At 45.2% G+C, this 26,007-nt stretch overlaps 1 protein-coding gene across 6 annotated transcripts in view; it reads left to right on the top strand.

The window, feature by feature from the left end:
* The window catches only part of LOC147425212 (uncharacterized), a 52,977-nt gene that overhangs the window by 12,677 nt on the left and 14,293 nt on the right, over positions 1-26,007 (top strand). For 3 of the 6 annotated variants that reach the window (XM_086499847.1, XM_086499849.1, XM_086499848.1), the window contains 5 exons: positions 8,096-8,199; positions 14,030-14,191; positions 14,329-14,597; positions 15,143-15,310; positions 17,637-17,830. In XM_086499847.1, coding sequence (XP_086355973.1) covers positions 8,096-8,199; positions 14,030-14,191; positions 14,329-14,597; positions 15,143-15,310; positions 17,637-17,830 — 897 coding nt within the window. Of the gene's footprint in view, positions 1-8,095; positions 8,200-14,029; positions 14,216-14,328; positions 14,598-15,142; positions 15,311-15,661; positions 16,559-17,636; positions 17,831-26,007 lie in introns of those variants that run through there. The other 3 variants (XM_086499852.1, XM_086499850.1, XM_086499853.1) reach the window with 3 other exon arrangements.

The following is a 26,007-nucleotide window of genomic DNA, read 5'->3' as shown; positions in this document are numbered from 1 at the left end:
GTGATGCAGTCCAATGTTGCAATATAATAGTGTTTTTAAGAAATGATGTTATTGTTTGCTCGTTGTAGCTATCTTGTAGGTTCCTTTATTTTTCCTTATCTTGTACAGAAATTGATTAGAACTCTCTCTCTCTCTCTCTCTCTCTCACACACACACACACACACACACACACACACACACACACACACACACACACACACACACATTATTTGTAAGTAAGTCTCGTTCGGGTTTGTAGTTCGCTCGGTAAAGTTTGCTCGGTGTATGGTAAGACTCCTCCCAAGGTCGCATACGCTCGGAACAATCTAGTCTGTGCTGCTCTCTTCAAAGAAAACCTTGGCCCAATGAAGACTATTCCAAGATAAGTGTATGCATCTGTGTACTCAACAATCTCTTGACCATAAGTGAATGTAGGTGCTGATCTCCCGATCCATTGCGGTGTGGTGTTTAACACCATAACCTTACTTTTACCAAGGTTTACAAACAATTCACTATCCTCTGTAAAGCTATGTAATGCATCCAAATGTTGTTGTATACCCTTCGGTGAGTCAGATCTCAACACAATATCATCAGCATATGAAACTTTATGTACGTTAAGCACAAAAGGTGAATCACAATAGCAAACACTTCTACTTGAAAAAGAGAGAGAGAGAGAGAGAGAGAGAGAGAGAGAGAGAGAGAGAGAGAGAGAGAGAGAGAGAGAGAAATGAAATGTTATATTAACGTCGTCGAAAGGCCAAAATCACCTATGAGACCAAGAAGTTACTATTGGTGAATCTGATACCATGTATGAGTACGGAAAGTTCAAAGAACTAACACTAAAACTAAAACACTAAGTGAATGAATCTGAAGTTGATTCGGAATTGAGACGAGATATAGGGGAGGCGGGCGGGGGGGGGGTTTGCTAGGTTCAAACGAAATCTCTCATCGGTCGTTGTCGAATCTCATCAACCTCCTCCATGGTCAGTACTCTGGTTGGGTGTCTTACATGTCGAGCTAGAGTGATCTGTATCTTCTGCTATAGCCTCCTCGAGGTCGTGCGACGTGGGTGTCTGGATCTGCCTAGCTCAATGGCTCAGTCAATCAACGTACCTCTAGTGTGGGTGGGCTCTGAGATCTGTTGCGATGACTGCTCCTCTGGCTCTCCCTTGGCTGGTGCAAAGAAATCTGTGATTTGTCTTTGAGATCCCATAAACTGTGTATAAAGAATATTGATCTAGTCAATGCCTCAACCATAGGGGGGGGAAGGCTAGCTCGGCTCGGATAATCTCATGCGGCACTGAGGCCTTAGCCCGAATCATCCGAGCGATCGTAGAGACCAAAGGCCTCTCCATATATTTCCATCCATCTGTGTTGCCAGATCTCCCATGATGGTCTACTGACGGTCCCCATACCTGAACTCCGTAGAGCATAGCTGAAGTCACTAGAATGTCAAAAAGCCAGAGCTTTGTTCGCAATTCCTGAAACTAAACTTGCAAACACATCCTCTCCAGTCCTCGCATATGCTCTCGTCAGTTTAGTTTCTGATGCTCTCCTTAGTGAAAACACCGGTCCATCGAAAACTACCCCAAGATAGGTATATGCATCTGTGTACTCCACAGTTTCCTGGCCATACGTAAGTGTGGGTGTTGACCTCTTGACCCATTGTGGTGTGGTGTTGAACACCATAACCTTGGTTTTTCCAAGGTTGACAAACAATCCACTGTCACGAGCAAATGTATGCAAAGCATCTAAATGACGTTGCATCCCCTCTGGAGAGTCAGAAATCAACACAAAATCATCAGCATATAGTAACAACGGGATCCATGTCCCTGCTAGCTGGGCCCCTTTGTCTCCTTGATGTTCTACATAGTCTGAAAACTCATCTACATACATCCAAAAAGAGTCGGAGATAGGGGGCATCCCTGCTTCACTCCAATAGTAGAGTGGACCATGTTAGACGTTCCCTAAGTAGTGCGTTCCCGCCCCATCACTGTCCTGTATAAAGCTAGAATACCCCATATGAGCTCTATAGGCACACCCATGTCTTGCAGTCTGCGGATAAGTCTAGCTCTCGGAACTGTGTCAAAAGCTTTGCGGGAAGTCCACAATGCTACAATAGATCCTCTTGCCATGGTGTCTACCCTCCTCAATAATAGCTCTGAGTGTTATGATTTGGTCAAGAGTGGAGAAACCTCTCTTGAATCATGCTTGCCCTGGTGCTCGTATGCCCTCTCGCTCTGCCCATCTACTTAGCTCCTGCTCAAGAACAGATGCATACAGCCTAGCCAATGTGTGACCAGCCATGATGGTGCGACAATTCTCGGGAATCATGGGATCTCCTGACTTGAAAATAGGCACAATCGTAGACATACTCCAAGTCTCAAGAAAGCCTTCATACATGGCTCGATTAAACATCATAGCAAGAAGCTCTGCAAGCATATCTCTGGCATGGATGAAGTGCTCTGCTACCATACCATCATGATCATGTGCTCTCCTTGTCTTCATCTTGTCAATGGCTTTACTTACCCTCTCGGCAGTAAAGAAAGTACATGTCTCAGGGCATGTCTCTAGTGGGTCTGACAAAGGTGGTTGCCCTGATGCTGTGTAGAGAGATGTGGCATATTCACCCCATGTCTCTGTGCAGGTGATCGTTGGTGGTGGTGAATGCTCGTGGAATAGCCTCCATGCTTCACTTGAGTCTTAACTCATAATTAGATGATACAGATCCCGCTCTAGCTTTAGAGAAGCCCTTTTCTTTTGTTGCACTAGGCGGCGAAAGATAATCCGTGACTGTCTATGTGTGGTAATACCCATGAGCACTTCCCTCTGTAATTTGATCCTCGTCTCTCTACACTCCTCATCATACCAACTGTTTTGGGGCATGCTCCCAGATCGTCTTCGTGTAGGTTGGTTGTGGGGGTATGCCTCTGATGCTGCATCATGGAGTGTCTTTGTCAATATCTGAGTGAGTTCATCTAGTGGCCGTCCCGGCTCTTGAATGCATAGCTGCCTGTATATCGCATCCATATACATGAATCCGTCTCCCTCACGAAGGTATACCGAGTGTGGGTGGGGACCCCTCCTAATGGAGTTGTGCTGAACTGAAACGTAAGAGTGAAAGACAAGGTAGCATGATAATTGCTACTCCAACTAGCCTGGTGCCCACCATGAAATCCTAAAAGAATGGAATGAGACCTGGCTGAGCAATAACATAATCCACTTTACTAGCACCATGTCGATGTGGGAAGCATGTAAAACCTCCATATGTCGAAAATCTTTGTAGGCCATTCAAAATGGCATGTCTATGTGCAATTCCCATATCTATCAAGTATCTACCATACTCAGTGTACTCCTCATCTTGTGATAGCCTGGATAGGCCCATCTCTATAATGCCCAGCTTCCTAAGCATCTCCTTGGAAGTATCATAAAATATTGTCTGGTGATGTGTAGTCCTAGCATTGAAGTGCCCTAGTATGATAATGTCACCATCCTTGGAAAACCCCCATATGTCATTATCCAAAATAACAAAGGGGGACTGTCCTCTAGGTGATGCATATACTGACGTATTAGGAGGAAAGTAACAAATAGCAATGTAGAGGTATCCTCCTGTCTCTGCCCTTAGCCTCACCCACACGTACCTGGCTTGCTCATCCTTACGTGCTATATATATCAATGGTTGCAACTCCTCTGTGAATAAAACTGCCACTCCCCTTGAGCCCCATCCTCGATGCTCCGATCTGTTCTCCTGTCTGCAGGCTGTATCCCATCTATATCTGCTCACATGTGGCATGGATTGCCCAAGGGCTTGATGCGTCTCAGAATAGAAAATGATGTCTCTCCCATTGAAACTATCCTCAAAGGCCCCTACATCAAGATGGAGTGACCCATTACAATTCTAGGCTGTCATCTTTATTGTGGTCCCATATGTCTCTCACCGTCATGCGGAGCGTCACTCCAAAATCACCACCCTTCCATCCCTGTAAAAAGCAATCTTCCCTTTCTCCCTTGCTGCTCTAATTTTCGGCATTACCTCTTGCATATGAGCAATCTGCGAGAGGGTGAGGTCATCTCTAAGAAAGATGCCTGTCTTCTTTAGAGTCGGTCTCTTCTTCCAAAAGTCGTCCTTAGCTTCCATGGCGGGGAAACGGAGGATGAGTGCCCTTTTCTTTGAGGTTTTCCATTGCTCCCACTTTTCTTACTGCCCACTCTCCAAGCCCTCATATGTGTTTGCTCGTTAACCCCCACCTGCAAGATGCACTAAAAAGCGCTGCAAAGGTTTGAGCCCAGCAAGTCCCAGTACTCTAGGAAAAAACTGGGAGTCAAACCATCCTCACCGAGACAACTACCACGGGGAAGTGCTCTGAGGGCTGCATGGAGCTCCTCTAGCTGGAGAGGCAGCTCAAGCCTCTGGCGCATCTCCTCAGTCACAAGACAAGGCATCTGTGCCCAAACCTGCTTTGCATGCATCCTGACACTCTAACTGAGGCTTTGCTCTGACAGCAAGTCACGGTAAATTCAGTAGCAACTGCACGCATATCCTCTGGCTTTAAAGCAACATACCCGTTAGGTCTCCTCAACTAGCTGACACTGGTGTGCGCATGACGAGGTCCCACTACGTTAAAGAAAGACCCAGTCACCCTGTCACCCACCCAAGTCCACTGAGATTCTTGTCGATGGAAAGCAAACTCATTACTCCTCTCCTCTATGTTGGCAAGCTTCTCGCGAATTGCCCCACGGACTGTCTGGATGCTGCTCTTGCATCCTTTGCAAGGAAGCAACGCCCCGTCGGAGACGTTACTCCTCCTCCCTCGTTGTAGCCAGGCGGGCCGCAGACTCATGGAGAAAGAAACGACTAAGCTGAGCAAGTCCAGAGGCCACTTCGTTAGTAGGAGAGTCCTGCGTGTCCAAGCCCTCTGTCCAAAGAGCCACCACTCTCTCTGTGAGCTCGGAGTCCAACAAGATCCTCTCAGGATGCGTAGCATCGTGCTTCCCCTCCTCTGTCCATCTGTCACCGTGAGGATCACTGGTGCATGGTCCGAAAAAGATGTCCCAGCCAAGATGCAAACTGACCCACCCAAGTCACAAATGAGGTCACTAGCGTAGAAGCGATCTATCCTAGATAGATTCACTCCTCCAACTTTGCGATCAGAGCGAGAGAAAGCCAAGCTGTTAGGGGGTCTCACAAAACCTGAATGTTGCTAAACATCATAAACCCTCATAGTCATACATAGCCGCTCCCAAGCTGCCAGCTCAGCCTCGTGCATCGTGACATGGCCACCTCCAATTGGATCAGAGGGGTCCTCCAACATGTTGAAGTCCCCCCCAACACACCACTGCTCTGTATGCGGTAAAGACCACACAACCTCAGATCAGAACTCTGCTCGTGCACTTGCCACATTGGGCTCATAAATGTTTAGGAAACTCATGAGGCAACCCTGAATCTGCATAGTAATCCGCTGAGCTGTGCCTGGTACAATAATACCTCTGTCCACAATGGCCTGCTGCCTGCAAAGAATCTTCAATAGTCATACATACCCCTCCCTGGATGCCTCCAGGTCCAAATGCAGCCGACCAAAACGTCTCATAGCGATTATGCAAAATCTGACCACACCGTCTAATGCGGCTCTCACACAGAGGATGCTCCTGCAGCATAAGAATATCAATCTCACCACCCACAAGGCATCGTTGAAGCTCTTGACGCAGCCGACCCCTCTAACGTTGAACCTAGGGCCCTTCTAATCCCTGCACATTCTATGAGATGATCCTCATGGAGTCAGTGAGAGAAAACAGATGCTGCAACAGCAGCCAACCTCGCTATCTTTGAGGCCCGTTTGGATGGGGAGTAATCCGCATCCGAACGACCTCTAGACAAGCGTGTTTGGAGTGACTGTCCCACCAGGCCCAAGCCGAGCGTGCAGCCCATAGGGCTACATCCTCTGTCCAAGAATCCTCATGTACAAATACATAGCAAGGAGGGCTTTGAGTGTCAGCAAACAAATGCACCACAATGTGCTGCAACCCACTACATCCGGTGGCGTCACGTTGAACTTGGCAAGAGGCCAAAGCGTCTGTACTAGATCTGTCACCCCTAAGTCCCCTGTGTGGCGTGAGAACTCAGTAGCGTGAATCTGGAGCCAGTCAAGAACTGTGTGCAGGTCCACTATGTAGGATCCCTGTTGCACAACGGGAAGGAAAAACCCACCAATGTGTCCAAAGCCTTAATGCCTCGAGTTGCAAGAAAGAGGACATGGACTCGAAAGCAAGCCTCCTCCAGGTTAGGAGAAGAGTCGCCGAAGAACCGTGTGAAGCTGTAGTCGAAGAAGTCCCAGCATTTGGGAATGTCAAAGCTAGTCAAACCTCTAGGGACTGCTGCAACAGGAGAAGTCTGCACCAGAAAAGGCGGCCTCAGATGGGGCTGTCCCTCTCGAGCAACACGGCTTGTAGCGAAAGCGCTGCGAAGAGATCGCCTCGCTGCAGACGCGTGTCCAGTCCCCTGCGTCTGAGAAGGAATGAGGGAGGGGTCCGCGGGAGGAGGCTGTGGGTCCCACTCGGGAGAGGAGGGACGGGAGACAGTGAGGGTGGAGGAGGGGGAGGAGGCGGAGCGGCGGTGTCTGAGGGAGGAGGAGGTGGAGGCGGAGGATTTGAAGTGGATGGGGCCTCCTCAGGCGGGTCCTGCTGAAGGGGGTCAAAACGGTTCCCCGTCAGAACCCAGTGCTGCTGAGCTGCAGGAGGTTGGCCACCGGGGAAGTAGTGGGGCGAGCTCGTCCCTGTCGGCGTCGGCCAGGCACCTGCTGCCAACCGTCAGCTGTCAGATCGCTGGTCTTTGTCGAGGTATCAGCCTGTGCGTCTTGTGTATTTGGCTGCTAAGCATGCTCAACCTTGGGAGGCTGCTCATGCGTTGTGGGTCGAGATCTCCTGCGAGTGACGACAGGCCTTTGCTAAATGGCCCATCTGTCTGCAAATGAGACTGATTCGAGAGACCCGAATACTCCACACTCTGTCTGATCCAACCCCAATTACCCGAGGTAGCAATATCACCTTCAGGAGAGTGTGTCTCGAACAAGAACCCGCACAGTAGGTAAACGTGCGGCCTTGGGCACAACTAAAGCTGCAGCGCGCGGAGACTCTTGAACTGTCCCGAACATGGAACCAATCCTGGGGAGAAGAGGGAGGTACTCTCGCCTCAGGCCTGGAAGCAAACCTAAATAGGCAAGTCGGCGTCCTCCTCAAGCACATGTGTAGTAGGGTCAAAACCATGATGCCATCGTCTGAAGTAAGCTCGAGCTGCTCGGATGCCAAGCGGGCTCATCGAAATCACCTTGACTGTCATCTCTGGAGACTCGAACTCTGTCTGGTAGTACCCTCTCTGGAGGATTTGGACATCGGTGATCTTGCCCACATCGGAGAGAAGGCGGGCCTGAAGTAGATCCCGAACCTCGCTCAGACTGGGCCGAGTGCCAATGATCTTACAGATAACTGAAGTGGCTTGCAAGCGTTCCACTTCGGCCATCAAGCTCGCTTGCTCTTCTGGCGAGAGAGCAAGTTGAAGGGTCGGCTCCGCGGTGTCGGGCGAGGGGGTTTCTGTAGAGTCCCTCTGAGGTGGAGCAGAAGCCGCCATTCTGTGTCTGCTGCCGAATTGAGAAGGGCGGTGGTGACGAGACAATCACAGCAGGCTGAAACACAGTCTACCTGCGAGCTGAGAACGTGACGCGAAGGGAGGATTAGGCTGGGAAAAAGGGGTGGGGGAGAGAGGGAGCACGAGGCTGAGGTGGGCGGGCGCGGGGTTGAGGCTGAGGGGGCACGGGGCAACGCTAGCGACGATGGGGGTGGGAGCGTACGGCAGCAGCGAGCATCACCGGATCCTCTGGGTTCGCTTTGTTGCGCGTGTGCAGGAAACAGATGGCATCTTAGTCTTCGAAAATGGGTGAACTTCGAGCCTGTTTATTTATGCATACATGTTTATTCCGCATTTGTCTACTATCTCTGCACGCACGCACACACACACACACACACACACACACACACACACACACACACAGAGAGAGAGAGAGAGAGAGAGAGAGAGAGAGAGAGAGAGAGAGAGAGAGTTAATGTTGCCTGTACTGCCCTCTAGATTTGAATGGAGAAATGCAAATCTTGGAGAACATTTCATTGCCTCCTGGTGCATGCATTTGGAAGAAAAGCTCAGGCGCTTCCCACACTCCTTGTGAATTTGAGGTATGAGACAGCTGGTTCCAGAGTCTTCCCTTCCTCTGCTGTTTACGATGAACAATGATTCAAATGCTTGCGTGAAACAGGGATGCATGGTATGCGATGGAACCTTGTCTTTTGCAATGTGCATACATAAAAGTTGCATTTCATCGTTTTGCCATCAATATAGGTTGCATATGAGCTGCATGGTCTGCAGATGCTGATTCAGAAGGTGCCACACATCACTGCTGACATGCAACGTCGTATCCAGAGCAGCTAGGGTTCAGAATGCAGCAACAACAGTTCATGTTAGGAAAAGCAGGAGATTGCAGCTGAAAAGAAAACACAGGCCTGATTTTTGAGGTCACTATTAAAAAGCGGCAATCTGCAAACACACGCCGATGTGTGCACCTATTGTAGGGTACGCAGGAGGTTTTGGAAGGCTTGTTTTTGTGACGGGTGCTTTTGGAGCCTCCATAAATAGGCTACAAGTACTCTCTCTGCTTATGTTACCTAACGGGGAAAGGGCCAATGTGCTTGGGCTGGACATGGACAGCCACCCACTTTGACTGACTCTTAACCTCGCTAACCATTTAGTTACTCTTTTATTTTTACAAGAACAGGGGAGCTACATGCTAAGATGCAATAGTAGGAAGCAAGGCTCACAAACCCCCCCCCCCCCCCCCCCCCCCCCCCCCCCCCCCCCCGCCCTTCCCCGTACACATGGTTTGGCCATACTTAATGGTCTAGAGAATTTCCCTTTATCTGGGGGATTCACATGCTTCCCGCACAGGCATGGGGCCAGTACAGTGGATTATGTCATGACTTCACCAAGCTTTATTTCTAGTATCGAGGACTTTAAGGTGGGACCCAGACCGGTTGGGATTGCAGTGGATCATGCTCTCTTGACCTTGTCAATCTCCTTCCAATACAATGCCTCTCAAGTACAAAGGAAGAAGACACACACAAGATATACTTTCACGCCAGAGATTGATTCAGTCTATGTGGAAAAGATCTATAACAGGATGTGGGCAGCTGAGCCAGTATATACTGTAGAGGAGATTACTTCTCAGCTAACAGAGATACTACATGGAGCAGCACAAGAGGCATACCCACATACTCAGCCTGATCAGAAGAGAGGATCTGGGAACATGCCTCAAAACAGTTGGTACGACGAGGAATGCAGAGAGACAAGAACCCAGGTCCAGAAAGAGCTTACACTTGGGATTATCACATATAAGCAGTCTCGGATTGCTCTTCGGCGTATAGTACGTCGCAAGAAAAGGGCATTTTTAGCCAAATTGGAGAAGGATTTATATCAACTCTTCTTGAGTCAGGACTCACATGAGGCCTGGCGTTTATTTCACGAGCACTCATCGCCTCCGACAATTCTTCTCCTGAGATTTGGGGTCAATATGTAACATCATTATATACGGTATCTGGATAGCCTCCATTACCAGATCCGCTCGAGCCATGCCCTGCTACTAGTACTTTCTTTACGACGGAAATGGTGGAAAAAGCCATTGATAAGATGAAGACAAGAAGAGCATATGATCATGAGGGCTTAGTAGCAGAAAATCTGATCCATGCAAGGGATCTACTTTCAGAAGTCCTTGCTCGTCTGTTTAATTGGGTCATGTGTGAAGGATTCCCTGAATCTTGGAAATTATCTACTATCGTACCTATTTTCAAGTCAGGGGATCCTATGATACCCGGGAACTACCATACCATTATGGTGGGTCACACATTGACCCGACTGTATGCATCCATTTGGAACAAAAATTGAGTAGATGGGCAGAGAATGAGGGCATAAGGGCAACAGGACAAGCTGGATTCAGGAGGGGTTATTCCACTTTAGATCATATTCTTACGCTCAGAGCCATTATTGAGGAAGGAAGAGCAAGCGGGAGAAGGATGTATTGTTTCTTTGTGGATTTTCGGAAAGCTTTTGATACAGTACCAAGGGCAAGATTGATGCGCAGAATGCAAGAGTTAGGGGTCCCCAAAGAGATTATTTGGGGGATCATGGCCTTATACGAGTCAGTAACTGGTTATGTACGTACTCCAGAAGGGGATTCCGACATTGTTCATTCCACCGTTGGAGTAAAGCAGGGATGCCCACTGTCCCCTACTTTATTTGGTATGTACATAGATGAGGTATCAGATTACATTGATACAGAGGGTGACAGAGGTGCTCAACTTGCAGGGTCATGGATCCCTTTGTTGTTGTATGCAGATGATATTGTATTGATAGCAGAATCACCAGATGGAATGCAGAGGCAGCTAGATGCATTACATAAATTCGCGGAGGACAGTGGACTGTCGGTAAACTTGGGTAAAACCAAAGTTATGGTGTTTAACACCACACCGCAGTGGGTTAGGAGATCGGCACCTACATTTGCATATGGCCAGGATACAGTAGAGTACACAGATGCATACACATACCTTGGTGTGGTATTTGCAGGACCGAAGTTTACTATTAAGAAAGCAGCGGATGCTAGATTGTCCAGAGCCTCCACGGCCTTGGGAGGGTTGGAGAGGATGTGTTCACAAGTGCAGTTTCAAGAACCATGAACAAAACTTTGGCTCTTTGATACTGTGGTGGCTTCGGCTATGCTTTATGGGGTCCAGATTTGGGGACCATATGGGGATCAGGATAATTGGAAGTCAATGGAGAGACCTTTGGTATCTATGATTTCCCGAATGATTAGAGCCAAGGCCTCCGTACCACACGCGATTACCCGAGCGGAACTAGCTGCCCCTCCGATAGAAATTGAAGCTCTTACCAGATCAGTGTCCTTTATACACGGTTTATGGGATACAAATAATTGCCGATATACTAGATTGGCCCTCGAATCCTCTCGACAATTAGCAATGAAGGGAGATACATCATGCTGGTATGCGCAACTGTCCTCGTGGTTTCAGAGACACGGGTTTAGTATGGAAAGATTACCCCCCTTCCAATACTCTCTTGAGGCTCCATCACTGGCAATCACACGAACGGAGATTAATAAAATCATCCGCCAGGATCTTATACAGTTGGACACTAAGAGGACATGGGTAGACCCTACACAAGAATTGGGCACGAAGATGGCCGACTACAAAGAAAACTTTCTACAGATATCTGAAGATGGTTTTGTGATTCGCCCGAGCTACATGGATACCTACCTGTCTCATGGTTTGAGATGTGCTATTGGTCAGATTCGTACATCCTCACACCAGCTGGAAATTGAATTTGGCAGATTTAGGGGAATCCCACATGAGAGCAGAATTTGCAAGTTATGCGGAATGGAGCCGGAGACAGAATTACACTACATATGTCATTGCACCGTATACTATGAGATACGCGGGCGTTTCCATTGCCTATTTAAAGAAGGCTTTGGACCTCTAGATAGAGTCATGCAATACCAGGATCAAAGGTGCTTAGGCCTGTACCTACTGGAACTACATCGGCACAGGGATAATCTGATGAGAAGACAAAGAGCACTACAGCCTCAGAGGCAGATCACAGATTTCTTCGGATCGAGAGAAGCAGGAATGGAAGGAGAAGCAAGAGGCCAGCAGCGAGCACAAAGGAGTACCCACATTCAGACCAAAGGCACCCTCATTGACAGGGTGATTGAGCTTAGGAAATCGAGACGACCACGACCGAGATGCAGAAGCACACTTCACCGGAGGAGACTACAACAAAGGATTAGAAGCATTCTAGCCAGACACTCAGAATGCTCCTAAAAAGTTTATCTAATACTTTGTATTTAGTTTTTCGCATTTATTTTCACACTTTCACACTTTTCAGACATTGTAATAGATTCACCACTTTTGTATCAGTTTGGTCTCATAGGTCACTCTGGCCTTTTGAAGACGTTAATATAACATTTCATTTCATTTCATTTCTCTCTCTCTCACACACACACGTGCGCACACACACACACACACACACACACACACACACACACACACACGCGGGCGCACGCACACTGCGAGTGTAATAAGTGGTTACAGAGCGAGAGTTGCGGCTTGGGCATGGAGACGCATTCTATGAAGCTTGGGAGTTTTGTGGGAATGGAATGGGAGGTTGAGAGCACAAATCAAAGAGAATTCATCAATTAAAGATGTTTGCTCTTGTGGAAGCTCAGTTTAGAGTGCACAAGTATATGCGAGTTGAAAATTGTGTGTGAACTGCAGCTCTGTTTGACAGATAAAATGTCTCCTTGGAATTGCATATCTAAGAATTTTGCACATCATGCGCTTCCGTTTATACGAGATCCCTTTTTTTCCCCTAAAATATCTAAGAATTTTGCACATCAAGGGTTTCTGCTTTGACGAGAACTTCGCAGAATAATTTTTTTAATAAATTTCGCACCGTTTTTTTAGAGATTCTGCATAGACTGGGAGTGTATAATTTTTTTTAGGTTTTGTACTTCTTGCATTGTGTGGGTGGTGTAATGTGCTTAAGGAAAGCACAACATGTGCTGGAAGAGTTGCATGTGAAATGTGGATGTGGGCATGAGAGATGCTCTTGTGGATATGTACGCTGAATTGTGGTGATTTTCTGGAGCAATGGTTGACAAGCTTTGTGACACGTGATGCACTGATTGCTGGATAAGCAAATTATGGCATGATTTACTCTTGCGATCGCTGATGTGTCCATGTTGATGGGGATTTGTCATCAGTGTGAAGTTTTATACAGGAGCATGCACGGTTTTTGCATACAGATTTTGTGTTTCTCTTGATTGAGTTGTCGATTTTATGCTTGGTCTTGCAGAGTTTATGTGCACTCGACAGCCATTTATCTGGATGCTTGGTTTGTGCATCAGTAGTGTTGCCTGCTATATGAGTTTTGTGGAGGTGATTATGTATGCTGATTGAAGCAGTTTAGGACTGATTTTACACAATCTCTTTGCTTTGGTCAAGTGGAGCCATTTAGGCTTTCTAGATGCCACCTTGAGGCTCTTGTGTATGTAATGAGCTTTTTCGCTGCTCCGGTGAGTTGAGCATTTGAGGCCATTTAATATTTGATGTGTTTATAGTCTTGTGATGCCAGTTTATGGCAAACTTGATGTATTTTTGTCAGTGTTTTGCTCTCTTTAATGCCTCTCATGGTGATTGAGACCGAGTTCAGTTCCAGTGGGAGCATTGACAGATGTTGAGCTTGCTCGCTTACTTGGTGCATGCTTTGAGTGTAGTGTTTGCTACTGTTTAGCAGCGTTTTGGTCTCTTCCTATCTTCTGTTTCTGTTCGACTTTGGATTATGAGTGTTCGCCTCTGATTGCTGGTTTCCATTTCCCATGATATATATAATGTTTGTACGGTCGCAAGTAGATGGCTGTCTTGCATCCATTCTTTGGTGAGTACGGAGGAGAACCCCTGTATATGTGTGTATGCTGCGTGCTTTCGTTTTGGAAGTCAATTTGAGGTCTTTTCTTGTTTCTTGCCATATTTCAACATGAAACACAGCTAGACAAACTTGCATCTAGTCTCGTTCACTGATGAAGTGAAAGATCATCCTCTTTATTACGCATAGCTTGAACAACAGCTATGACATCACTTGCATCTAGTCTTGGTCACTGATGACTCTGGTAGTGATGTCATAGCTGTTGTTCAAGCTATGCGTAATAAAGGCGATGATCTTTTACTTCCTGCAGTGAACTCAAAGATGCATGTTGTCAAAGTTTTCAACATTTTCTTTAAGCTGGTTGTGTGCATTTTTCAGTCCATGTCTGCAACTTATATTCGGAAAAAAGAGTTTCTCGTGTCTTAAGTAGGATAAAGTTTTTTCATATCTTGTTGTTGCTATGACTGAATCTCTCTCTCTCTCTCTCTCTCTCTCTCTCTCTCTCTCTCTCTCTCTTTCCAGGTATTAGATGTGGAGTTTTTGGATGTGCTTGGCAAGGCGCCAAAGGTGGACTTCATAAGTCATGCGCCTGCGCATGAAGGTGGTGTCTATTTCCCCAATAATGAGGAGTTCTATTTTTCGAGTACGTGGAGTGTTGATGAGCTCCCAGAAAAGCCTGCTAATGTAAATCTCAACCAAACTCTATAAGTAAGCTTCCAATGTACTTAGCTTGCAGTTGAGATTGTTATGATTTTTTGACAGATTTGTGCTCTGCTCTATAAGATGGAAGTTTGTCTGAAGAACTCTATTGTTGATGGCAGCTCATGAAGATGTCTTTAAAGACAGGGGAGATATCTGTTGTGATGAAGACAATGATGGCCAACGGCATGGCACTTGATAACAAGGGGAAGCTTGTGGTTTGTGAGCAAGGGCTTTTTCAAAAGCGTGGTTTTATACAGAGGATCGATTTGCACAGCCTGAGTATGAGTGTTGTGGCCGACAATTGGAAGGGTTTGGTCTTCAACAGTCCCAATGATGTTGTAGTAAAGAGCGATAACTCCATCTGGTTCACTGATCCAAACTATGGCCAGTATGTCTAGCCTTTGTTCACTTACTTGATTTACGCCACATTTGTGCAAGTTATAGAGATATCTTTGACATATTAAGTAGAGCCAGTGCTCCCATTGCTGCTCTGCCCTGCTATATCAAAGGGGTTTATGCCTTCCAACACATGGGGTTTATAGGGAGGCAACTTTATGCCATATCCTCACAATCATATAGAGTAACTCCCCTTGTAAGCATATGTTTGTTATGTATTCTGATTGTTGGAGAATGAGCTTTAATTTTTCGTATCAGCAAAATAGCTATTAGTGTGCACCTTCTCTAGAATTTATGCTTATTCTGATTGTTGGAGAATGAGCTTTAATTTTTGGTATCAGCAAAATAGCTATGGCTAGTGTGCACCTTCTCTAGAATTTATGCTTACTAGGGCTTTGCTGTTTTCTTATGTAATGGGCTTTGTTTTGGAACAATAACAATAGCATTTTTGATTTGTGGAGATAATACATTTATGCATGTCTGATGAGTTCATTTTTAAGTTTTGACGTGTATCGTCATGTTGTGCTTTTGTATCAGAACGGAACGTTTCAAAGGCCCGTCACAAGTGGGGAAAAATCAAGTGTATTGCGTAAGTGCAACAGGGGTTGTCACAGCTGTTGCAGATGGATTTGAAAAGCCCAATGGCTTGGCCTTCTCACAAGATGAGAAGCTCCTTTATGTCACCGACACTGGCACGTCTGTGGGGTAAGAGATTTCTAATGCTGTGTCTCTTTTTAACCTAATTATGGAAAATGTCAATAAAGCTGGCCAAACACGTGATACTTAATTCTTAGGAACCTGTCATACTACTGAAGCCTGAAGGCAAAGAATACAACAGCATAGGTCATATGAAAAGGTATGTTGGCAATGATAAAACCTGTCAGAGATATTGAAGGCATAAAAACGATAGGAAAGAAGCCACCAGCTGCACGTTCCAACACATAGCATGGCTGTGTATATGTATGTAAAAATGTAGATATAATCTTGATTACACATACGCACATATTTCTTTTGCAACAAAAAGGAGCTGATTTCTCTTACTTGAAAATCCCTCAGAACTCCTGAATGGTGCCGATCTGAGGGCAAGTACAAAACTGAGTTACAAAGCGAGCCAGAAGGCAAAGTCTGGAGAAATTTGATAAAACTGAGCCACACTGGCATAGACTAATGAAACTGTATCTACTGAAAAAGGGCCAGGGGCAGAAAATCTCTCCTACAGAGTAAAAGGTGCCCTGCCCACCTAAGGAAGCAAGAGGATGACAGTTGTCTCTGAGAGATAGACACCTCCCGGAAAAAGTACTCACACACCAAATGCCCAAGGCAGAAGGGCAGGAACGGACTGCGATAAAAGAACTGCCTGCCCAAAGACAGCTGCTCAAAGTCTGGTTGAAACCCACCAAGTGGTGCCATCTACCACCATGGAGCTGAGGTAGCACGGAAAAGGGTAAAAGTCGATGACGATTACTTGGTGAGTCTATTTGCTATTGCCACCTAAGGAAGAAAGAGGATGAAAGTTGCCTCTAAGAGATAGGCACTACCCAACAAAAGTATTCACACACCAAATGCCCACGGTGAACAGAAGGGCACGAGCAGACTGTGTGATAAAGAAACTGCCTTCCCAAAGAAAGACTGCTCAAAGTCTGGTTGAAACCCACCAAGTGGTGCCACCTACCACCGTGGAGCTGAGGTAGCACGGAAAAGGGTAACAGTCGATTACGATTACTTGGTGAGGCTATCTGCTTCTGCCACCTAAGGAAGAAAGAGGATGACAGTTGCCTTTGAGAGTAGGCACTTCCCAACAAAAGTACTCACACAGCAAATGCCCAAGGTGAATGGAAGGGCACGAGGAGATTGTGCAATAAAGAAACTGCCTGCCCAAAGACAGCCGCTCCAAGTCCGGTTGCAAGTGGTGCCATCTACCACCATGGAGCTGAGGTAGCACGGAAAAGGGTAAAAGTCGATGACGATTACTAGGTGAGGCTATTCGCTTCTGCCACCTTAGGAAGAAAGCGGATGAAAGTTGCCTCTGAGAGATAGGCAATGGAATGTTGTGGGTTTTGAAAGTTGTGGGTTTTGACAAGCAGATATGTCTTAACTTTCTTACTATTGCAATACGTTTTTGTGGGTCTATATGATCAAAAAATGTTGAAACCACAACATGCATCAAGAGGGACTCATTGCCTCTTGATAGCTTTTTGTAAATAAAGTAGGTTCTATAACTAACACTCATAAAACCAACACTTTAGATCACAAAAGATCTGTAGCATGTACTGCTTATTATAGTAGCTAGTCTAGGTGTTTTCAAGATTGACACGGATAACAACTGATAGGCTCAATGACACCTGTTAAACGTATTCCAAACTAATTGCTTGATTGTTTTTTACATGGATGGAGAAGAGAGTTCTATTCTTTCTTAAATGCGCTGTTGGACATTGAAGATGAAGACCAACGACATCTACTTTTGTATTTTATCTTGATATAGAGGAAAACTGGAGTGCACCTGCCATTTTTACTTTGAAGTACAAAATTTTGAAATATAATAGAAGTTTTATACTCACCGATTGTCTTGAGATACATTGAAGTACAAAATTTTGAAATATAATAGAAGTTTTATACTCACCGATTGTCTTGAGGTCGTGAATCATGTGTCTTTTGAACATGTAAAAGTGTTCTTTTGTGGATAAGTAATATAATTATATCGAAAAAACACACATAAATATTATAAACATACAATCACATCTTTGTACGTACACACACTCACACACGTATACATGCAACAGTTGCCACATGTTTGTTAGTGTGTTTTGCAATTACTAGGCAATTATGTTCAGTCTATCTGTCTCTCTCAAAATCTCAAGGCTTGGTAACATGCCAATTTGCACATACAACATCTCACATTTATTTTGAGAGTTGAGGTTTTTTTTTAAGGGTTCAAGATATTAGTTGGAAAATTAAATCTAGGTGTTTTATCATTGCACCAAAGTAATTAACCACAAAGGGTTATTTATCTGTTTGTGCTGGCTTTGTGTAGGGATGGGACTGTGGATCTTACAAAACCTCATTCCATTACCGTGTTTGATGTTGAAGGGTCTAATCTCTCCAATCGAAGAGTGTTTGCATCGGTTGCAGTGCTAGATGGCAACTTCCCAAGTATTGGGGTACCAGATGGCATCAAAGTAGACACAACAGGTCGTGTTTACACAGCCAATCAGGATGGAATACAAGGTAATCTCCTCTTGGTACCTATGGTGCTGTTGCCTGATAGATATACTTAAATTACAATGTCATGATGAGATTGATATATACGTGGTATGTGTGCTTTTGAGCAAATGTGCATCTTTTCAAAGTGATTTGCAAAGGATATTTTGTGATTCCTCGGTTTTTGAGCTGGATGCAAAATGTATTTGAGAACATGCTTCTGTTAGGTGGGAGTCAGACTGAAGTCGACTACCTAGTACCAATCAAACCTTCAACTACTGGTTATTGAGTAATTGAGGAAGCTTTGTGTCTATGCGCTCGTTTGACGCAAATTGCTCTCCTTGTATGCAGGTGGTTGCCACATTCTTGTACATATGGAGTTTTAATGTGACCAAGTTTCTCCTCAGGATGCCTGTATGCTACAGTCACCTCTGGCGTTTGTGTATTTTAAGCTAGGGCTGCTGGTTGATTTTGTCAATTTCATCCTCTTTATCCTCCTCCCCTTTTTGGCCACCCTGTTCCATTTGTAGGTCTTGGTGGTGACATCCTTGTGATGGACCTCACAAAAAGGCCCCTCTCCGACGGTTTGTCTCCCTAACCAAGATCTGCATCCACAACATCGGCCTTGTGGGTTTCCTGTGGATTGCGCCCATGCCCGTGCTTGCTTACCACCTCTGCCCTGGTTGTTGCTCCTTCCGCGTACTTCAGTGTAGGTAGCTCACGTTTTGCTTGCATCTAGTGGTTCTTGGTCGTCTTCGGCTTCCTTCTCGTTATCCTTGCCATCATGGGCTTGCTTGTTTGACTTTGGTGGTGCTTCACATGATGCGTTTGGTTTTGCTTATAGCATTTTGTGCTGCCTGGTTATGGCCTTTGTTTGGTCAACTTTCTGAGGTGGTTGAGCTTGCCTGCCGTACACTCTGCCAGGTGATTGTGTGTTTGGAGTCTGGACATGGCTTTAGTAGAACCTCACCTGTAGTGGGCTGTCAGCTTTGGTGTCGTTGCTTGTGCATGACTTTCTCCTGGTCAGTGTTTGGTGTTGTTGGTTGGCATGTTCTTTCGTTCTGATTTGGTTTTTGTTCTCTAATATTTCTTGTTTGTTTTGTTTTTGTTTCTATTGTGTTTTCTCTACACATGTCTTCCTTGCTTTGGGGAGTGTGAGTGGTGGGTGTGTGCCTGTTGTGTGGGTGAGTGCATTGTAGATTATGTATGCACTATTTTGGGTCTGTACTCTCAAGGCTTGCTTTTGGGGGTGTGTGTGTTTGGGATGGGGGGTGGTGGGTGAAGCTTGTCTTGTACGTATGGCTTTCTTTTTCGTTTGATTTCTCTGGTTTTGCTTTTCCTTGTTTTTGTTGCTTTTGGTCTTTGTTTTCCGTGTTTTTGTTGTGTGGTTGGGTGCGCTTGGGTTGGAGCTTTGCTCTCTCTACCATGGGTTTTGTTGATGGATCTCTTTTGGCGGGCCCCGGAGTTTTTTCCACTGTCTTCTTGAAGTTAACCTCCCTAGCTTTGGATTGTAGGAACCACCTTCAGCAAGTGGATTGTCTTCGATAGTGGTCTAGACCTCCTTGCAGCTCCAATTTTGCTACTCCTCATGCATGCTTGGACTCGGAACCACTTGTCTCTCCACTTCGTTGACATGCTTTGTCTTTGCTGCCACCTCTTTGTATGTAAGCATATTAGTCATATGAGCACGAACACTGATGTCTTTGATGAAGGTTATATGAATCTTTTGAATCTCCAAGATCCATTTTTAACTTTTAGGTTATCTCGAGGATATCTCAATAATTTGAGGACTCAACACACAAGAGGAAAGCACCACAAAAGGACGACAAGTTTAATAGCATTTGATCCTTTTTGTAGCATAAACAAGAGCCCACACAAGCAACTCCACTTCATGCAATGACCTCTCCATCTCTCCTATTGCCTTGCTTATATTATAAACAGGCTGCATGATACATGAACAAAATTGACAACTTTAACACTAGAACTTGCCTCATACATAACTGTGAATTTAATGAATCATTTAGTCATCACATCAAGATCGCACTGATTTCTAGCGGATGTCTAGATGCACTAACCAAATTTATCATATCAATCATCCGTATCACCCCTCCGTGTGGGTAGAGACAAAAATGTTGTAGACTTTTTGAAGTGCACGAGCGGGAGCGTGTGAGAGTGGGTGCAACAATGGAGAAGAGAGGAGAAGAGGAGACCTTGTGTTTGCAGGGGCTAAAACTCACTCACTACATGTGAGCCCCCTTATTCTATTATGTACATAATGAATAAGTAAAGTGGGCGGGCACCTGGCCTTACCGGCCACATGGGGCTTTACCCCAACAACCTCCCACGTAAAGGCCAATGTGGCCGTGAGAGAGAAAAGAAAACCGTACAAAACCTGTACAAGGCCATCACAAGTATGACCTCAGCCAACGCCCACTGGCTCACTGAATATGTGTGCATCCAGCTCTAATCGTAGAGAAAGTATAGAGCGATCGACACCATACTCCTCACCAAAGCTGCACACATCCTGCAGGTATCTCACCATACGTTGCAAAGGATCCCTATGCTCAAGGCCAATGTCAGTCACTGCACGACTAGCTGCTCCCACTGCAAATGCACCTATTGCAAATGCAATCTCGGGTCTCGAGATCAGTATCTCGTACATGAGAGTCCCAAATTCTGATGCAATCCTAGCAATGTCTGCCAATCTGACCATCTTCTTCAAATGTGGCTCAAAAGTCCACTCATGGAAATCACTCTGACACTCGAACTTTGATCCTTGGAATCCATCCTCGTGTCCAGCGCATGTCACATACGCACCAAGAGCATCTGTCTGTCTTGAACCCTGTGTGGTAAGAGCAATGCCTAGCTCTAACTCACACGCATCAGCCTTTGGCCTAAGCATATCCATGAATGATTGAATCACGGCTAAATCCTCAACACTCAAGTCATCCATATCCGTCATCGTATCCACAAATGACATGCCCTGCTGCACAATTGTCTGCACAACTGGCTCAACATGCTCACAAACTGGAGCATCATGCAACCTATCCACAAAGGAGACATGCCTCGTCTCTCTGCATGGTTGCGTACTCACGAAGGCTGTGTCGTCTCGTACATGATGTACTTGCGTCTCATGAATCATGCCAACACTAGCACCTCTAGCTATGACTAGCTGTCCACAATGCAATCTGAAATTGTGCTCGTCCAACACTACCTGGCATCCGCAGTCTCGTAACTGACTCACAGAGATCAAGCTCTGCGTCAAATTTGGCACATCGCGTACATCTCGCAACACGTATGATGCACCACTCGGCAACAATAGTCTGACATCTCCTGCACCAACTATGTCATGCATTGAACCATCAGCTAGACACACATGTCCAAGCATACCACTAGCATATGTGCTAAACCACTCACGACTCGGCGTGACGTGAAACCTAGCACTCACATCTAGTATCCAATGTGAAGGTAATGTGTCGTCAAAAACCGACATAAGAAAGTCAAGAGGAAACATGGAAGCAAAGGCGACATCTCCGTCATACGTAGCCACATACGCTACATATGCTCCCACATCATCCAAAGTGATAGCATCCCTCTTGTGTTGTCTCCTGTGCTGTCTCATCCGTCGAAAACGCCTATGTACATGCCCTGTATGACCACAATGCCAACACACAACATCTCTATTTTTGCAAGATCGTCCTTTGACTGTAGGCATCTCTCTAGACTCATTTGTGCCAAAAGCATTGCACAATTTTTGCCATAACTCTATAGCTGTACATGCATCCAAACCAATGCGATAGACAAACTCACCAAGGTGTAACATGATCGTCGAATGTGCAAGCTCATCCAAGTTCTCCTACTCATCGTCAGTCATAGACTCTAGCCTAGCATCCATGCCCTGTAGTGGCAACACTTGGCCCAACTGAGTCAATGCATCATGCATACCTGCTTTTCAATGCTCAAAGTTTGAACCATCAAACTTTGTATGGAAAAACACAAACCCTGACAATGACGTACATGCCAAGTTCATGGCGATAACCTGTGACAGGACCAAGCACAAATCGATCAACTAACAATAGCTAAATCCTGGCTAACTCATACACCAAGTACTCTCAAAATACAACATAAGCTGTCTAAGAGAAGTGTCAACAAATATGGCGAACAATGTAACGAAACAAAATGAGCAAAAGTCCTCAAATGATGCCAAAATACCCGCTCTAATCAAAGAGCACTATGTGATAATCGATGAAACTAGCATCAACAACTAGCATCAACAATCTCCCTCCTGAAGAGATTACCACATGTATGTCAAATGACATAATCCGATGAGCAAACACTCTCACAATGTGATGCCAAAACACTATGGCAAAGCAACCCCTGAGTGCCAAATGCAATCAAAACACGATTGCAAACCATGCGCATAAACAAATAAACTCGCAAGAAAAATCCGGCAGAGTTTCGGCATTATTTGGCTATCGAACCATAATAACCATACATGCCATAAACATGCTCAAAACCATGAGAAAATCATGCGTAAAATCCGCACTCAAGCATACATGAGCTGCCCCAAAGTCTCAACTCCTTGAGTTTGGAAAACGATCCTGTAATCCGAAACACAAAGTGCATCAACCGCACTTTACAAGCGAGGCATATACTAGCATAAACTTAGATGCAAACCAACCAAAAATATGGCACAAATTGATACTCAAAACAACTGAAAATCAGCCCACATATGCCATTGCAAGGTGAAGAATACCATCCGCCAAAAAGCGCACATCATGTGCAACCACATGGCAATATAAATGTGCATCAAGCATGTACCAAATGTGTAGCAAATGAGCATCCGAATCAGCTGAAAATTCAGCTCACAATCATGCCAGAAATGCTTGCAAAACTCTCTGCAAATCTGTGCACCACACTTTTCGAAATCTGCTCAATTGCATAAGTCAATGCACATAACCTGTGATGAAGCCACTCTCGAATCCTGAGAGTCCACAAGAATGCATACATCCACAAAGTGTTCTCAAGGTATGCGCGTAAATGTGTTGAAAATATCAACCCACACTCTCTTCACTGAGAGAAAAACATCAATGCGCAACACAAGAGAATGACAAAAGCTGAATTCGAGCTCTCCGAAAGTAGCAAATCACCACAATAGGCATACATAATCTTCAACTTTCCGAATATCCTGCAGCCTGTCAGCCCATATCTTCCAAACTGTTTAGAATTTGCAGAAACTTCCTTCTGCAAAGTTGTAGACCACGCGAAAACGGTTGGGAATCGCGGGAATGGACCTGAAATGTGCTGTTTTTACAGGTCGAAACAGATCTGTAAAAATTAGCACCTACGTACCCTAGACGTGCAGGTAGTCTGAGTGACGTATCTCAAAATTGGTGAAGATTTTGAGAAAACTTTCTTCTGCAAAGTTGAAGAGGACAAAAAACCGATTAGGAATTGCGGGAATCGGCTTGAATAAAGACGTTTTGGTAGGCCAAAACAGATCTGCAAAAACGTGCTACAATTTTTGCTGCTTCTCTGCCTGCTTCCTTGTTAAGCTCCAATGGTGCTCCCAATCCTTGAGCTCTGATACCAATTGAAGTGCAAGAGCGGGAGCGTGTGAGTGTGTGCAGCAATGGAGAAGAGAAGAGGAGACCTTGTGTTTGCAGGGGCTAAAACTCACTCACTACATGTGAGTCCCCTTATTCTATTATGTACATAATGAATAAGTATAGTGGGCAGGCACCTGGCCTTATCGGCCACATGGGGCTTTACTCCAACACTTTTCACCTCTCGTACTCCACCAAATACATTTTTGCAAGAGTAATTCAATCATTCAGTTATGAAGGAATTCCTAACCACAATCCCAAAACTTTTAGTCAACTTTTTATGTATAAATCATAAAGTCACTCACCAAAGTATTGTCAGCCTCCTAGTATCCCAAAATCTGGAGTGAAATTGGTTGACTCTATTCTCTTCTGAACAATCTTTAAAAAAGGAAATAGATCCTTCTTGTGCAACACACATTGCACCAGATTCAACCCGTTGATTCAACGTGCATTTTGGAATAAGGACAGTTGAACCAAAAGCCGAAAGGCAAAGCCTTCTTTGAGGAGTACCTACAAGGTCTTGGCTCCTCCCCATCTTTGTCCACTTTGCATCAAGATTGAATAATGCCTGAAATTGACCAAATACCTGTGGACTACCTTACCCTTCTCTTTTCTTTTCTTGTGCACCAGGGCCTGATCAGGTAGAAGAATCTCCTCAGTTTCTTCTACCTCTAGTTGTTCTGCTAGCTCCGGTCCCCTGGCTTGATAGGTGTAACGGGATGGGAACCACGTGCCAACGGAAAAGAACAGACTGAACAGGTTTTAGACACTTCAAAACAAATGAGTTGAAAGAGATGCACGACACACAAGATGGGGAGTGGCGGGGTTCCACCCGAGAGAGCATTGGCACCCCTTTCGGTATTTCTTTATATCGCTTCAACAAGGTACAATCCCTGCAGCTTTGCTTTGCTTCTCCCATTGGGTAGATTGCCGGAGTAAGAACCCAGGCCACATATTTTAAGGCCCTTGGCCTCTCAAAAGCAGTTACATGAAAAGCTTCAAGTTCTAAAAGCATATGGTCTCAAAATCTGACATCCAAATTTGCCAGTGCGTTTCACGAAAATCCGTACAACTGCCATATCATCAACTGAAATGCAAAATTTTGTACACTTGCCACGTCAGTAGCTGGCAGCGTGATTCGTGGGTGTCCGTATTGTCTTGCCACGTCATGAGCTGCTACGCAAGTCTTCTTTGTGTGTGTGATTGGGTCTTGCTTTATTTTATTAGTCTTTGGGTCACTTAGATCCCATCGGATGGGGTCCCGTAAGTTGGTAAAAACTTCTTATACAATTTGCCCAACTTGGCGAGGCTCTATAAGTTGCTTCTTCTTAGGGTTTAGGCCCCCTGGCCGAGATTTGCAGGTTGGCTCTTTTCTTCATTGGTTTGACACGTTAGTTGTTTGTGACAACCCCCTTCTTGAAAGAAGAGTAATCATCCGTGATTACAGTATATCTTCCAAACAACTCAAGTTAGCTGAAAAATTTTCGAGGGTCATTCCGAGGGACAATCAGTTTTCTCATTCCAAATTGGAGCTCTTGATATCCTAGGTCGTTGACTTTCCAAAAAATCTCATCCAACAAGGAGTATATTCTCATTCCAGCTCAAAGCTCTTGATATTCTGGCGTAGCAAAATTAGCCATCACACCCAAACCGCATTGATCCAATGATCTGTAAACGGGTGTCTTGATGCACTAAAATTGCATATCCAAGCAATCTCACCCAATTAGGAATATTCAGCGGTTGGCACATCACAATGCAACACAAATGCTCACATATGCGTGTTACAAGACAAAGTAACTTATAGCTGCCGATGAACACCCCTCCACAAATAACCATCTTGGTCCGGGCCATGAGCTGTTCAACGACTCCCTCATCACTCCTCCCGCAACTAACCTAAAAAGGTAGATATAGAGGCCTTTACAATCAAACGCTCCCCAAACCGCAACCTGCATCGTAATTTGGAGGTGTTGAGAGTAACCACTACTCATAGACTTCTTAAGACTCCCCCCGTAAATAACCATCAAGGTCCGGACCATGAGTAACAACAATACTCTCCCGTAAATAACCACAAGGTTCTGAGCCATGAGTAAAGACAAACACCTTTCAAGCACTCAATACTCCTCCTGCAAATAAACACAAGGGTCCGGGCCGCCATGAGTATGTCCTGTACAAGATGATCTGTTGCAAAAATCTTGTCCTCTGTGCATAAAATAGGTGAAATCTTTTTGCCACCCTCGACAATCTGAAATGGTGTCTTCCTCCTTGAAGTGTGAACAATATCGTTATAATCAAACTCCACCAATGGTAAATACTTCTCCCATTGATACTTATTTTTGGAGGTGTAGCACTTCAACAAGTCTAAAATAACCATGTTGGAAAATTTTGTCTGCCCATCGATGAAATGAAAAAGAGAATTTGAGCATAGTGTGCACATTCTCACACATTGCTCTCCACAAAAATATGGTAAATTGAGGGTCTCTATCCGACATAATAGACTTAGGCGTCTCATGCAATCAAAAAATGTGCGAGACAAAGAGCTTTGCCAAATGATCGACCTTCACTATCTTCTTCACTGGTACAAAATGAGCCTGCTTGCTG

This window comes from Adiantum capillus-veneris, chromosome 25 (assembly GCF_014529385.1).
Source record: "Adiantum capillus-veneris isolate H3 chromosome 25, ASM1452938v2, whole genome shotgun sequence".
Taxonomy (NCBI): Eukaryota; Viridiplantae; Streptophyta; class Polypodiopsida; order Polypodiales; family Pteridaceae; genus Adiantum; species Adiantum capillus-veneris.
This window is presented reverse-complemented; position numbering and strand designations above follow the sequence as displayed.